This window comes from Caloenas nicobarica, chromosome 8 (assembly GCF_036013445.1).
Source record: "Caloenas nicobarica isolate bCalNic1 chromosome 8, bCalNic1.hap1, whole genome shotgun sequence".
In the NCBI taxonomy this organism is placed as follows: Eukaryota; Metazoa; Chordata; class Aves; order Columbiformes; family Columbidae; genus Caloenas; species Caloenas nicobarica.
In genome coordinates, this window is record NC_088252.1 from 18,843,272 (window position 1) to 18,859,676 (window position 16,405).

At 43.1% G+C, this 16,405-nt stretch overlaps 1 protein-coding gene across 4 annotated transcripts in view; it reads left to right on the plus strand.

Annotated features, from left to right (window-relative positions):
• LOC135991688 (calcium-activated potassium channel subunit beta-2) overlaps positions 1-16,405 on the plus strand; it is a 146,329-nt gene that overhangs the window by 23,409 nt on the left and 106,515 nt on the right. For 2 of the 4 annotated variants that reach the window (XM_065640481.1, XM_065640482.1), the window contains exon 3: positions 7,990-8,925. The exons of the other annotated variants lie outside the window; for them this stretch is intronic. In XM_065640481.1, the coding sequence (XP_065496553.1) occupies positions 8,855-8,925 (71 nt within the window). In that variant the 5' untranslated portion in view covers positions 7,990-8,854. The remainder of the gene's footprint in view (positions 1-7,989; positions 8,926-16,405) is intronic. 4 annotated transcript variants of the gene reach the window in all.

The window sequence follows — 16,405 nt, forward strand, 5'->3', positions numbered from 1 at the left end:
AGCACCTAGTTCAGGACACTATAAAATGAATTCAGGGTTAGTTACAGAACAGAATTTAGTTAGTTGTCCTGTTCAGTGGAACAAACCAGATCAATCAGTTTCCACTGTTAGGAAGAAAGTTTTTGGTTCATAATTTTGCCTGTCTGCTTCTGCATACAGGAATCTCACTCGCTTGAAGACTTATGAAAATCTACTTGTACCCCAGCAGCCTTCCTAAATGGAAGGCTTTGAATTAGACGTTCAGTTTGGGTATTTTCTAAGTTAGTGACGCAAGACAGGGTTTTGACTTCCGCATGGATGATGCTGCTAAGAGTTCAAACTGCAGTCTTCAGGAGAGATATGCACACCCGAAATTACTTGCTAAAAAAATAAATAAAATTCAAATTTAGCATTGCCAGCTAATTAATTGAAACAGAACAGTTGGTGAAATTCCATCTTCTCCCTCAAAACTTGTAGGCACAAGTTAGACCCAAGCTAGAAATGAGATACGGCAGCAAAAGGGCAGCACAATTTGGAGCAGGACAGGTTCAGACCATCTTTGTGCTGCTCTGCTGTTCCTACACCTGGAACACTGTGTTCAGTTCTGGGAAACTCATTAGTGAGGAGATATTGAAAAACTGTAGTGAGTTCAGAAAAGAGCAGCAAAAATTATCAAGAGTTTGAAGAGATTCATTTATAAAGAAAGAATTAAGGAGCTAAATCACTACTGGAACAACTGAATTTGTAATATACTGTCCCTCAGAGAAAACTAGCTACAGAGAGACATTACAGTCTAGCACTGAAAGGTGTAAACACCAAAGACAGGGAAGAATTTAGTAGCATCGTAGGGTGTAAAAGAAAGTATGAGCATCCAGAAGCGAGAAAGGGGAACACAGACGAAATATCCAGAAAAAACTCGTGGAACGGGAAGCCTCATAGGCTGCAACACTTCAAGTTGGAACAAAAAAAAAGCCAGAAGGTGTGCAATGAGGGATGGTCACCCAGTCCACCCTGGATGGCTAGAAAATCACCTTGCTTCTTACTGCTTTCTGTGGGAAAGACACAGATCACTAGCTGGGGGTTTATACGACAATAATGATTGTATGAATATGTATGAGACTATTGTTCACTGTGAGCTATGGTGACAGTATCATTTCCTTCATATAATTTCAAATTTCCTTTAGTGAGCACTTGTTCAGAATGAAGAATGTGGAATCTGGACCATTTTTTCGGTCATTGTCTGAGAATGTTTATGCCTGGTGGAACTGTGGGACCAGACACGCACACAGGTTTCCTCCTCCATGTAGACTTTCCTATTTAATCTCTCTCACAGTCACTTTTTTCAGCTCTACAGAAATGCACCTTCATGTTCTTAAGTGTAGCTGCTTTGTGCCAATAGCAACGAGGTCAGGGCAGGTATCCTTAATGCCTTGTCCAAGACAATACAAGTTTTTCTGCAGGAGTTCAGGTTCCTAAGGATTGTGTCGCTAATGCAACACAGTACCTTGGTTTTCTCATTTATTTTGTTTTACTTCATACAATGTATTGCTTTCACCTCTCAAATATTGATTAAGTCAAGTCAAAGCCTTGTACTAATCAGTGTAGCATGGTTTGCATTGTTATACACGTGTACCCATTATAACTGGTTTTTGTAAAGTAGTTTGTCAGCTATCTGTTTCCAGAATTAGACAAGGTCCGCATGTTTTAGCTGAGATCAGCTCTTATGTGTTCAGTAGCACCTAGGCTCTGTTTACTAGTAATTTTCTATGCATTAGGAAATGCAGTTTGGTCCTCCTCCGCTCCTAGTGATGGTTAATTAAAACAATTCATGTGAAGTAAATCAACTTCCATGAGTGATTAAACAAAGGGAAAGATCAGATAGGTGCATAATATCTACCTTGGATATAAGCCTGCACTATCAGAGGAAAACGGTGGGGAAAAAAAATGAAATTAAATGCCTTTAGGAGTCTTGCTTGCCCTCACCCAAAAAGCAGCAGCCCATAAACTCAACACTTGTAGCATTAAGAGCCAAATTCTTCTTTCACTTGCACCCTGTGAAACTCCTTAAAATGAGCAGAGCCTGTAGGGAACTTATCTGGAGAGAGAGGAGGGACCCTGCTCTGACAGTGATGGCAACCAGTGGGGCGAATTCTGCCCCCCCACCTCCTGGCAGCCGTCAAGTGAGAATTTCTAATCTTTGCATAAAGCCAGAGATATAGCCAAATGTCTTTGTATTACTGTCATTTGTATTCTGCCTCCGGACGCTTTCATTCCTCTTGCTTTGAGTAATATTTTTTCAACCTTGTCTTCTCATTAAAATTTCCTCTTCATTATAGCACATTTCAGTATAATTTCCTCCTGAACTGAGCTCAGGGTACAGCCCAACTAATAAGAATTGCATGATCTGCATTATTATGCACACATAACCCATTATAATTGAATCTTATTCCACTTTAATTGCACGTGTTTACAAACACTGTGTTCACTGCAACAGATTATGTATTTTAGTTGATTGTACCATTAATGATTGAAAAGCCAATGCCATTTTGTGTTAAACCCATTTTTGGCTCGCATAGTAAGTCGCATAGCATAAAACTCCTCTGGAGAGTCACAAGACACATTTATAACTTTGTCTTGTTTGGTTTTAACTGTTAAGAAGATTTCTGCCATAAACTAAACCCACGCATCTTTAGAAACGTAACTCTTTGTATCATTCAAACCATCTTCAGCTTTCCAGAGTCTGTCAGGATTTTAGTCAAATACTCATTCTTTGTAGAATTTGGAGGCTAAATTTATTTTGGTGGGAGACACCTTGTCCTTCTCAGTAATTTACAACACCCCTCATCACCCAGGCATTTTCAGAGAAGAGTTTTGCACCCAGAGCTCCCCCTTTTCTGAGCAGGCTTAAATGCCCCCACCAACTGCCTGGCATTTTTGCTTCTGGGCAATGCGATAAGGTCAGCAGATGCAAAATTATTTAGGAAATTGAGCCCCTGAGACTTCAGATACTGAAGAGAATTGGAAAATTTGGCAGCACACTGTGCTGTTTTGGTGCAAGGTCAGTTAGATAAGGTCAGTCGGGATGTTAAATCTAGCCACTGCCTGGTTTGTCATCAGGTTTTATAACAAGAACAAGGGAGCCTGATAGACCAGAGGCTCCAGAAGGAAAAAGTATTAAAAACAAACTGGAAAATATATTAATAACAAATGAGTATTTTCACTAAGATTTATAGAAAATATATTTCTTTTTATATGCTTTTTTTCCAGATACATTTACCCTGTGTAGCGTTAACATAGACAGATGCGCTATATCTGGGCTCTGTTCAGATTTTGCTTCATGCATGTTTATCCTGCTGCTCTTTAAGCATCTATGCAGTGCATATTCTCACCCTAAAAGCCGTCCTTCAGACATGAGTAACACCTTGCTGAAGATGCTGACAGGATCACCATTTGCAAGCATCCTGCAAAGAGTCCCCAAAACTGGCAATGCTTTTTCTCACCACTGCATCATAAATCCAGGGGCTTTCCCCTAAGCTTCTCCTGTTACAGAAAGTCAAACATGCATATTGGCTTGTTACGTTCAATCATCATTGAATAAAAGACTATTACATTAGTGAAGGAGAAAGAAAGGGTTTGTCCTAAGTGGAAGAGAGCTTTTGGCAGAAATCAAAATGCAGGTGATGTGCTCAGCATCTTTAGGATGCAACTGTTTATGGCTTTGACAATAAATAATATATCACAGGCATTGACAAATGGAGCTTCGCAAAAGCCTTGTGAAGTAAATCAGCAGTTGTTATCCAGGATGAAGGGGGAGATGGGGCATAAAAAGGTTAAGCAATTTGACCAAGAGGATACAGCAAGCCTGTGGCAAACGTGCAGCTCCTGCGATGCCCAGGTCTGTGGTGGTAACCACAAGTCCTTTCCCTCCTGATTTCTTTCTGGCTGTTACCAACTGCAGAGGAATGGCCACTGATAATGCACTTGGATACTAAGTTGTCAGGAGAATGTGAAGCCAGGAGATAAATTAATGATTTTTATGTTCTGTGATGGATTTACAGAGAATTTCAGAGGCTTTAATTTGGACAGTCTGGGTTCTGCCATGCCTTTTTTGTTTCATCTATTGGATTTTTGATAACTGTGAAGCTCTCCACTGGGACTGAGGATCTGAAGTGTTTTGTGGTGGAATTAAGCAATATAGTGTGATTCTGTGTTTATAACAGGAAGGCTTTTGTTTTGTGCTTATAGGGATTTGGGCAGGAACTGCGCCCTTGTTATTAACTGTTGTGCATTATGACTCATAGTAAACTTACTGCATTGTCTTAACTATTTTCTAGGCATCATGAAAGCTTTCATTTATCTTAAAGTGTGAGATTTTGTGATTCTGTGATTTTGTCTACCTTTACACAGCCATGTAAATAGGGATGTCTGTAAGATTATATATCGAGAGACACTGATAATGCAGAGGTGATCTTGCAGGCATTTATGTTTACTATGATTTACGGCAGTTTGCCGTGACTTGAAAACACTTTGTGCTGAATCAGTTTAATTCTCACAATCTGGAGTCAGTAAAAACAGGATCTCATTGCTCTAGCTGCCTTACCCCTTCTTCGTTCTTTCTTTTCCTTGCACAATGTCCTGCCTGCACGGCTGGTGATGCCCAGACCTCCAGTCCCACAGCTGGCTCTGTGCAAGCCCACAGCCAGAGCAGGTGGCTCAGGTGAGGGTTGTACGCAAGAATTTTTTTACTTCTAAGCTAGAGGAGGCCAGCACGCCCCTCTTTTGCAAAGTTATTCCAAGCCTGTAGCCGGGATCCAGTGCTGATCAAATGCTTTGTTATCTGTGACGAGAAGTGCGGCAGAAGTGAGAAGCATTACTATTATTGCTGTCCTTTGAAATGCAGTCCCTAGGGGAGCTGACATTTGAAGGGTTCACTGCGCATGGTGAGGTCTGCTCTCAGCCTGGGAACCAGGATTCATGAACGGTGGCTCACAGAAACTGTGTGCATTGAGGAGGCAAAGCTTTTGTTTGTGGAGAACAGCTCTGCAGAGCTCTGGAAGGAGCAGTTCCTGTAGGTACAGGAGAAGAGGTGGTACAAGGTCAGAGCTTTCAGAAAGGGCGAAGAGAAAATAATCCATGCCTGCATGTGCCTGTGTGTATTTGCATGAATGTGCATAGGCAAGTAGGTTTGTGGATATAATTAACTTCTGTTCCTGGATTCATCTGGAGAACAAAGTATGAAGTTGCAGAATACATTCTCATCTTTGTGTGAACACAACTGCATTAACCTTAAAAGAGGAGGGATTTAAAGCACCGCAATAAGGTTGTATTGAGGATCAATCCCTTGTAAAACTCTAGTGCTAAATCAGACTCGTTTTAGTTAAATCAGCTCATTACCTCCTCCATCACACAAACTATTATTTTTACACCTTCGGTACTGACAAATGGCCAAATGTATTATCATTTTTTAACTTGGCAAAGATATTTTCTCCTGGCCTGAGATGCTGTCTGCCAAGCTTCAGGACTGAAGCAGATTTTTGAGCTTGAAGCTTTGTACACACAAGCCTCTGGGAAAAAAAAAAAAAAAAAAAAGAGTTTATCACTGACAAGTTGGCACAATCTAAACTAGTGTTGAGCAGCTGGAGAATCTGGAAAGCACGTCAGACTTAAGTCAGTGGGGAAAAGAAGAAATTCTGCAGTTACCAGAGTCTTGCCATAAAAGGAACAAATTAAAGGGAGAGGTGAGCAGGCATACCATTTTGATAAGACCACTAGAAACTAGCTAGCAAAGTGATTAATGAAGTGGAATTGCCTCTTGGTTCTTGGGACCAACAGTCAATTGCATCCCGACAGGATCACCAGTGCAGAAGCCAAGCTACCACTGAAAATCCATACTCATAGCCAGCACCTTCTCACTGCCCTCCACAAACACCTCTCCTTCCAGCAAACATCAATCATCTGAACTTCTCAGCCAACCTGCTTTACTGGGATTTTAGTGGGCAAGGTGGGTGGAGGAGGAAAAAAAGGAAGTAGGGGACCAGGATCAATGGCATGCAGAGCTTAAAGGAAATGTCTAGGAGTACACAGAGTAGGAACCCGAAGGTGAGGACAGCTTGGCTCCCAGGCCCAGGAATTCCCTGAATCCCCGGGAATGTCTGCAATGCAAACACCATGGCCAGGGTGGGAGCTCACATCTCAGCACAAATGTTCCTTGTTCCTGCCATACGGGGTGCCCCTAGTCACAGAGTGGCTTGGTGCTTTAAGCTAATACTCGGGAGCAAATGGAGGGGCTTTCAAGCACCAGAAATACCCAACGACTAACGCAACAGTGGCTAAAATAAGAGTCATGCATGGAAGAACATTTGGTGTATTTCCAGGTCTTAGCAAATACAAAACCCCATCAATCTAAAGAAGCATTAGGAGTTTATGATGTGGAAATAACTGGCTGGTGTGTGACGCATTTCCAGCTTATGGTGAGCCATCTATTAGAAGAAAATGGTTTAGACATTCTGGGGCTGGACTCAACCTCACTGCTGCAGGCCAAATGCCACGAACATGAGGCAAGTGTTTCAGAAATGGAATAGCCTACCATGTGCAAAGAGGGAAGGGATCAGGAAACATTAGGCATAATTACTTCTCAGCTATTTAGTACTCAGATGAGGTGATGGGGAAAAGTCTTCTGTAATAGCTGAGTTCGGGCAGTTTATGTCTGCTATGGTGCCATCTTTGCTGGCTTCCTCACATTCTGAGGCATCTACCGGATGGACGGAAACCTTTTATAATTTGACCATTTGACTTGAAACAAGCTCTCAGAGTAAAAGGGAATCTGCCAAAGTGGCAAAAGTGAGCAAACTGTTTTCAGTGCAATCTATTTTAACAGCAAGAAAAAGAGGCGGCTCAGTCACGTCCATCAGTCAAGGTCAATGTGACCCTGGGTTTGGGTATCAGTGCTCTGTCCACTCCCATGGAGAGTCAGAGATCTTGGAGCACTCCATGGACACTGCCTGGTTTTACAAATACTTTCAGCAACAGAAAAAAAAGTATATTTGCTTTACAAATGAGCAAAGAGAAACATAAGGAAGTAAGTCTTCCCCAAGAAGTCAACAGCACATTCAGCAACCACAGAGGCTACAACTGTCAATCCCTCTTTTTAGCTGCATTCCTTGGGAGTAAGCCAGGGAAAAGTATCAGCATCCACATTCACACATACTGCTCAGTGACAAAAGATGGCAATGAATCCTTCATCACCAGAGTAATCTCAAATGCTATTCAAAAGCTCCATAATAATTTCCTTAATAAGCAATTTTTGAAGAGTGTTTCCTTTCTCAGGAGAAGTTCATCATTGGAAGAACATCTCAGGTAGTTTCAGGAGGACAAGTCTCTTCCTTCCATAACCCTGGGGATGCAGGAGCTGCCCCACAGTGTCTGCACTCGGGATGGTGGCAGCAGACCCAACAGTGCACCTCTAATTCCAAGAGCTACCAGCATTCATATAAAGTGTACAAGAAAATATGAGCCAAAACTCAGTCAAACTGAAAAATTGGCCTGTGTCCTTTTTTTCTTTTTTTCCTCCTTTCTTTTAAGTACTCATTTTCTGTCCTCTGGGTCTTTTTAATTCTTCTATCTGGTATTTTTATCAAAGACAAGATTTGTGCTCTTTATTTGACACAGTCTTTTCAGCTCCTCTAGAAAAAAAAAAAAGAGAATCTTTAGAAATATCTGTGCCAGTTACAAAGGACTAGAGGACTGATTCAGTGAAGATCTCTCTGCTGCAGAAGCTCAAGTAGGTGTCACACAGCACCACAAGGAAGGGAGGTTTGCTCCGAGCTCTTTACATCTGGGAAAGTATCTCGTCTGCAATGATTAGAGATCTAGGCTTATTTTCCCATCTTTAATCCTGTGCCACAAAGAAACTTCTCAAAAGCAAATATTTATTCTTCTCTCCTGAAGTACCAGGTACTCCTCAAATGCATATAGAATCTGCCCACTCACACACTTTTATTTTCATTTCAGACAATACCACCTGGATATCATGCAGTATACTCTCCACGGCCTTAACTTTTTTTAAATGAATGTACAGACACCTGCAGGAACCGAGTCCGCTTTGCTTCCTGACTTGATTATCAAAGTAGATTTATGGACTTTGCAAGTACCTTCATGCCCAGAAGGCAGGATCAGTTGCAGGATGAGTTGAGGAGATGCTTACTCAGATAAGAACAACTCCTCTACTGACAACCTTGCTGCTTCAGTCCCTTCGTAAGAAAATGTGTCAAGAGGCGCTTTCATGTGCAATATGACATCTCAGCCATGGTGTTCCTCACCTAGCCTTTCTTACATGAGCTGAGAAGACATCTGCTTCGTGCTAGTGGAAGGAGAACATTGCACTGTGCTCTGTAAGAATGGTATCATTCTGCTGTAATCCCATGGCTTGCTGAGATGCATCCCCGTGGCACAGAGCCACGGCATTTTCCAGCAGACACGAGCAAGCCCGGTTAAAGTGCCAAGCTAACCTCAAGCCATGTAGTGCCTCAGCACTGCCCTGACTCACCACTTGCATCTCGGCGATGCCATCAGCAGAAGGGCAGCCCTGAGCTAACCACATCCCTGGAGGGTTTGGTGTAGACTGGCGGTAAAACGAGCCGCTAAATCTCTGCGGGAGACTGTGGCTGCGCACGCACGGCGAGAACGCTGGCCTGTGAGCAACACTGCAGCAGAACAGCAGCCCTGTCACCTGGGGATGTCACAGCCCTTTGAAGGGACACTGCTTGCGCCAGTGCTGCTCCCCAGACAAAGGTGGCAGAAGCAGCAGCAGCTGGAGGTCACTTAGTAAAAGAGATTGAGGAGGGAGAAGGGGAAGGGAACTGCCACTGCCGAGCCCATGCTTGCCTGCTCCACCTTCTGCTGCCGCTGTTTCCTGGGAGATGAGGATCAGACCAGCTCTCTTTTCAGGTTATAGATAAAAGTTTCAGTCACAGGTCACGAATCTTTCAGTTGCAAGAAAGCCTGACTTTTTTTCTGCAGGGCAGGAGCAAGCGAGCAGCCGCTCTGCTGTGCCTGCCGAGCCAAGCGTTGCCTGGCTGGAGTGCCCAGCTCAGAGCAAGCCGATTCTTTCATCCAGAGGCCATAAAGATGCTGACACCCACGAACGTGCACACTGGGGATATTCACACATGGACTCACAGGTCTGGCCTTCAGTTGATACTTTCTATGCTCCTGACTGGTGCAAAGTCTCTTCTCTGAGCCCTCTTCAGCCACTGCCTTGCAGGGGGTAGGATTTCACGGAATCGCTGCAAAACTAAAGATCTTACAATGGGAGCAAAAAACAGACAGCTGCGAGTGGGTTGTGCGTCACCGAGCCCAACCCTCTACAATCAAAAGCCACCATGTCATAAGATCCCTTTCATCCAGCAGCGAAGCTGTACCTTGAAACTAGTTTGTTTTTACCTCTGCCTCTTTGTTGAGAAGACTAATTTAGTGCCTCAATCTTCTGGTGGCTGGAAACCTCAGAATTTCCAGCCTAAGTTTATCCATGACCCATTTATACCTATTTGTTCTTGTGCCAATGCTATTCTTGAGTTTAAATAGCTCTTCTCACTCTCCAGTGTTAACCATTCTCCCCTCTACATTTACAGACAGCAATCACATTTCTCAAAGCCAAATAAAGGATTCGTTTGTTGCATTTCTCTGCAGCTATTCCTATTTTAACAGACCTTATCTGAGCTTGTGTGCCAGGATTGACTAGCTGGTGCTCCAGGTAGGGTCTCGTCAGCCCTGGTTCAGTGATGTTCACACTGGATGTCTGATGCATCGTGGGATCATAAATTCTTCTCCATGGTCCCTTGGGGGATCCCAGCACAGTTAACTTCACTTTCTTCTATCAATTCCAAAAGATAACCCCATTTCACAGAAAAAACGCACGGCATGATTCCCTCAGTGTCCAGACTTGTTTTTTGTAGGATGACACGGCTCTTCACGCTTCCATCTCTCCTGCTGCAACCCTCAAGACCATCCCAATTTTCAATAGTTTTCTGGACCTCAACTATTGTGCTAATCCACTCTAATATCATCTTAGCCACAAACATTCAAGCTGCTTCTTTTTTGCCAAGAATATTGCAGTTATAAATGCAATCAATGCCCCCCCACCAGCCCCAAAGGGACTCCAGGGACAGCTACTGCCCCCCAAACTTTCCAAGTACATTACATACTCTCCTTAAGCCTCCAGACATTTCCTGCACAATTCCACTAATCCCTGTTTTCTCCAGTTTGACTAATCTTTCCACTGTGACAAATGCTTTGTAGAAGTCCAGAGAGATTAGATCTACTGCGCTGCGTTTGTCAAGAAAATCAACTATCTTATCAAATAAAATCATCAAATTCATCTGACATAACACACCTTTGGTAAAGCTGTATTGCAGCCTTTCCTTCAAAAAGAAGTCCTTCTCCTTCATAAAGCCTTGTATAATGTTGAGGTCAGACAAACCAGCCTTTAGTCACATCGATCATGTTTTTCTCTTAAAATACACTAAGCAAGCACTGTCCAAAGGGGTGACAGGAACAGTGCCCCATCTGGGGACAGATTCCCTACATCTTGGCTCCAGCAAAGCCACAGCGGAATAGCAGCTAACCTCTATTACTTACTTTCCTACTGCTTCTATGTTTGGAGTTTTCTACATTGTTGTTTACTTCAAAAGTGGTTTGAAATCATGCTTTTACAGTGTCAAAGTACAGAATCAGGGGTTTAGGGATCAAACAGACTAAGTTCTAGAAAAATAATGTAAGACCTGTATTTCCACATGACCAGTGGAAATAAAATGCTGTATCTTTTCCCTTGGCAATCAGGAAATTTGTTTCCTAAAACAGGATAGAGGATTGCAAAGTGCATAGAAGCAGGTGACTAGAAACAAAAATAAAATTGAAAATATCATGTGTGTTTTCCTTGGGCTTGATTCAAAGTTTTCTGGATGATGCAGCTAACGGGCTATTAGATGTTCACAGCCTTCTGACTGGGGATTCAATTCTTAAGCATCCCTATGTTCTTTGGTCACTCAAACCTTTGGTACCCTTCCTTATTTTGGTGATGTTACTGTCCCTCGGGATGGCCAGGTGTGGTTGCATCCTGCCAGATAATTAACATCGCCAGCTTTTCATAGATCCAGTCTGTGAGTAAACCTTAAAGAGGGTATTAGCCCACAAGAGGTGCAATTTTTCTGGGAGAGGAAGATGAGGGCAGAGGAGAGTGGAAGGCCATGAGCTGGAGGGGTTTCAGCCCCAGAAATGCTGTGCCTTGCCAAGGTCACATCACATCTCGATGCTTAATTTTTGCTGTCTCAAGGCTGACTGTCCCTTGCAATGACATACTCCTGAGCCTGCTCCTCTACTCCACCTTTGTTTGGCACAGACCTCGGCCAGGGCTCTGCATCTCATCCCCCTCCTCATTTTTAGCATGTATGACAAGGTGCAGGAGCACTAAGGCCATTTCAATAGCTGCTGAGACAGACCTCCAAGCCATACTGTATGGGACTGCAACATGGCATTTTACTAACTGTTTATACTATATACAAACAATAAAGTCAAGGAGTTAATGAAAATTAAGAAAAATGAGGGCATTTAACTTGTGCTGTTCTAGGACCATCTCAAACAGCCTTGCATGGACAATTAATCTCCTACTCCTATTACAAAAAATAAAATGGATAGTCAGTGACTGAAATAAGAAGAGAAAGTAATGAAACCAAAACATGATTATTATCAAAGGCAGACCCTAAAAGGATACCAGAGTCGAGCTGAAATTTCAGACAAATTTGAACTTAGTGACAAAGAAAACCCTACTTCATTTTCCCCATTTCACAAAAGAGTTTTACGAACCTAGTAAGGAAATTTTAGAAAACTCGATTATGCAGGAAAAAAAGCTCTTGTCATAATTAATCCAATTCAGAAACCAGATGCCATCAAAGGGGGAAAATTTCCTTCCCATTTATATTCCTGTCAACCCACTGAAATCAGAAGGACTTCAGGAAAATTTAAGACTTCCTTTGTAAAGCTATATTGCTTGACAGTAACTGGGCTCATCCTTACATGTAGGTGGTTGTCTCGTCATAATCAAATGTTATTGAGTGTTATTATTAAACAGACAAAAGGTTTCTGGAACAGAATCCCGCTTCAGGGTTTAAGTTTTTAAGTGTAAAATGAACGTGTACATCTAGAGTAAGGAATTACAGCAGATAGTAGTAATTATATAGTAGAGAATATATCTCATATATATCATACCAAATGTATAAATGCAGAATCTTGATCCTCTATTTCATTAGAAATGGCTATATTAAAAATTAATGGCATGACATTTTTTTCCAGTATCTCAAATATTTCATATTGGCCAAGAAATGTTCTAGCAGCTAAAATATCAAGAGGCTACTGAGATAAAACACATGAATAACTTTGGGCAGACAGTGTCTTTTTGTTCAGTGGTTGTACAGCTCTTGACACAATGAAGTGGTCTCTGAAAGGGAACCTCAAAGGACTGAGCCATCCAAAATAATTAACACGCAATTGATTTATTTGCAAAAGAGAGGAAAGAAAAAGCAGATCTTCAGCTTTTGGACTCAGGCCTGTATTCCTCGTCATAGTGTGTGGGACAGACATCACTTGCTACCTGCCTAGTAACACTGGATTCCTAATAGGCTCCAGATCAATGATCCTTCATGTTATTCTGGTTTTGGCAAGGTCAAATTCTGCCCATTTCCATTGACACAGGTAGGAATAACTCCATCGACTGCTGGGGAGTTGCTCTGTATTTACACAGATGGAGATGAAAGCTGAATTGGGTCTCAATTTCTTTACCTCTTTGAAAGGTATAATTTGGATTTCCTCTTTACTTGAAAGCCTCTCTTGACAAACGCGCTGTAGTATCTAATTACTGACCCCATATATGAATGCAGCTTCTGTCTTGGCTTCTCCCTGAATTTTCTTATAGAGAAAAAACAGCAGCAGCGATGCCACCGCAAGTGATGCCACCACAGGTGTTGCCAGCTGTCCACCCCTGCATCGACCCACACCTGCCCAGGCTCAGCTCTGCCTCCCACCGTCAGACAAGTTACTCTTTTTTCGAACAGCTTTTCACACAGATGTTTTAAACCCTACAGACCGTACGCAAGGCAGATGCCCATCCCTGATGCCGGGCATGGAGGCTCTCATGCCAGCAGTCTGTGGGAGGTTTCAGTGCGCTCTTTGTTGGGAAGGGCTATGGCAAGCTCAGGTGGGAAGCCTGGGATAGCAAAGCCCCATTGCAAGGAGCTTCATGCACCAGGACCATCCTCAGCATCCTCCAAGTGCTCCCCTGCGCCAGCTACACTATGCAATGCCCCATGTACACCCGCGGAGAGAGAGAAAATCATGCTTCAATACCAGGTAGCAGCTTTCACACTTCTCACACACTCCTCAAGCTCTTCGCAGTTTAAGAGACCTCCCTGATCACCTGGGCTTCCCAACCCGTTTGTACCAGCCAGCAATTCAAGCCAACGAGAGCAGAGATTTTGCACTTGACCAAGATGGACCGAGATACTTTGCTTTTTTGGGGGACTTGCTCCTGTTAGCATCAGTGAGACAGCTGAGGGCCTGTTTTTCTATTGCAGTTATTTACCTCCACTCTGCAGACAATACGAGATGTCTGGGGAGCCAGGCAGGCACTCCAAGGAGTGGCTTTGCCTTTGCTGAGGGATTACATTAGAGTTTGCTGCTGGAGGCTGTGCTGGCGTGAGCCGGGCAGGGGTCAGTGAGCAGCCAAGTGCTCTGGCCAGGAGGGCAACACAGGACCCACCGGGCAGCAGGGGTGAAGAAGGGGGTGAAGAAGGGACAGAGTTGGTTTAGTCCTCTGTGCAAAAATAATAGCAACTCTGGGGAGAAGAAAAAAAAGAAGTAAATAGACATGCTGTGTGAGATAAACAGAACCCTGAGGATGTTTGTTCCAGCACTACCAGATCCGTCATGCTTCCCCCAAGGGGTATTGCATTTCCAGGGACTGGGGTTTTTTACTCTTTTATTGCACCTAGAAGTGTTTGAAATATAAGTGTGAAAACTAAGTAAAGAAAATACATCCTTCTTGTGGTGGTCGTGGGTGGGAGGAAAGTGGATTAGAGGAGTGAGCCAAGGGTTAGACACATGGTGTGTGTGCCTGTGTGTGTATGGAAAGCACATCAAGGTGCTTTTATCTTTAAGCACAGGCAGTTGAGGCCAAAATACATCCCCAGAGCCTGATTCTGCAACATCCAGTTGGTCACACTGGAGCTGGGGCATTATTTGCAGAAGCAAAGACTTTCTGGCACTATTTTTTCTGATTTCTTTTATCCACTCACCATTAAAACGTAGCTGGTTTCTGTGGTCTAAAGCTCCAGCTGAGAGCCCCTGCAATAGAAAGGCAGGATTTATGGTTGGACAATTCATTGTGTGGTGCTTTTTGCTAAGGATATGGCCCCTCATCCCGATAGGGGTGAGCTCCACAGCTTGTAGCGTGTCTTCTGTGCCTATCTTAGAGTCCACAATTTAGAGTCAAGGTTATTTCTAAGAGTCCTAAAATAGAGCAAGTACAGGCACAAAAATTTAGAGAATCTACTCAAAACTTCTCAGAGCAGAGAAAAGGTCAGATTACAGGTGTATTTATGGGCAAGTTGTTCCTTTTTCTTTTTCTGTTTTTATAATTACCTAAAGTGGAAAAATAATGAAACATTACTTCACTAGGCATAATGAGTATAAAATCATTTCCAACAGATGTAAACAAATAGCATTAGGTAATTAAAACCAGAGATAACTCACTGTCTAAATTCCTCTGGAGCCCTCTTCAATCGAGCCTTTGATGATACATTAATATTTTTGCATATGGAACATTGAAAAACTTATCAGAGAGGATGGAAAAAAGGGATTTCTTTTATCAATGAAAAAAATGTGTGTTTATGCCAAAGGAGTATCCCTGTAGCCTGTGTTAAAGGCAAAGCTTTATCATTCTGCCTTTTTCCTCTTGGAAGGCATCTGCTTGTTTTCCAGATACCATTTTTTCTCCCAAGTCATTTATCCACAAGCACATTCTGTGTCCTCAGCTGCTGTGATGATGGGGAAGAGGTGGCATCTTTGTACGAGGGCTGTGAGGTTTTTTTATGGTGGGGGGTTGGGGGAAATAACTTTGCACAAAACCTATATGGCTTTTGAGATATATGTTTAAGACCAAGTGTTGCCCTCAGTAGTATAAATCCCAGACAACTCTACTTCAGTAAATACAGTCAAATCCCTCTGGTCACTCCAGGTTTACACAGGAAAATTGAGAAAATACTTTGAACCTCAGTGAATTTTTTAAATTCACAACCATAATTCCTCTGGTGGCAGCTTTAGCAGTAGCCACACACCCTGCAGCAGTGTGCCCCAGGTGGGTTAAGCCCCTCTGAGCACCTGTTACAGACTAAAGGTCAATGGAATTAAGAAGTGGCATCTTGCAAGAGGTTTCTGCTGGCCCTGCCAGCACAGGTTTTCTCCAGACAAGCTGGGCTTTGAACTCAGCCTGGGCAATGTCTGTCCTGCTCCTTGGTGGCTGTGAAGCTGCCACCAGAATCCTTCTTCACACTCCATGCACGGCTGCACCACTGGCAGCACCCCACAAAAGTGTCAGTGGCAATCATGGACACAAGAGCCAGGGAAATCAAGACAGGGCTTAGGGAAAATGGAAGAAAAAAATTCTGAGTCTTTCCTGCCACGCCACCCCATTCCCAGTCCCTGCACAACCCTGAGCCATCCTGGAGGGTGCAAACCCCTGCAGAGAGGTCCATGGAGTCAGTGAAGTTGTGACAGCTCTGCTGAGACCATAACAGCTCTGACATCTTGGACATACAGAAAAACAGCCTTTCCTTCTGGTTCAAAGGAAAAAAACAAACAAAAAAAGGTGGCTGTGAGGACACCACAAGGGAGATTGTGCATTCAGGAGCAGATATATATGACCAACAACATACAGTGTAAAACATACTGCACAATACAGATGCTACTTAGGCAGTTTTAGGCTCTTACTATTCTGAATTTAAAGTTTATCAGCAATACAGCAACAACATAAGCTTAACAAGACTGAATTTCTGTTGCCTTTTCCCAGTTCTCAGGCAAAGCTCACAAAGCACTTTATAAAAGCAGAGGATTATTCTTAGTTTACAAATGGGGAAACTGAGGCACAGTGCTACAACATGGCCTCTCCACGGTACAGATCCTGACTCTTAGGGTGTTTACTCATCTGCTTCTGTTTTTGCTTCATTGAAAACTCCCCTCACTGGGGCACAGCAGAGTCCCGGTCCCTTTCTCTCTCCCCTTGCGTGAGCTCTCCACAGATTGATCTTTCACACCTGGAGTGCAGAGCTTAGCATGCAGCACCAAATCATCAAAGAAACCCAAACAAGCATCTCACTGATGC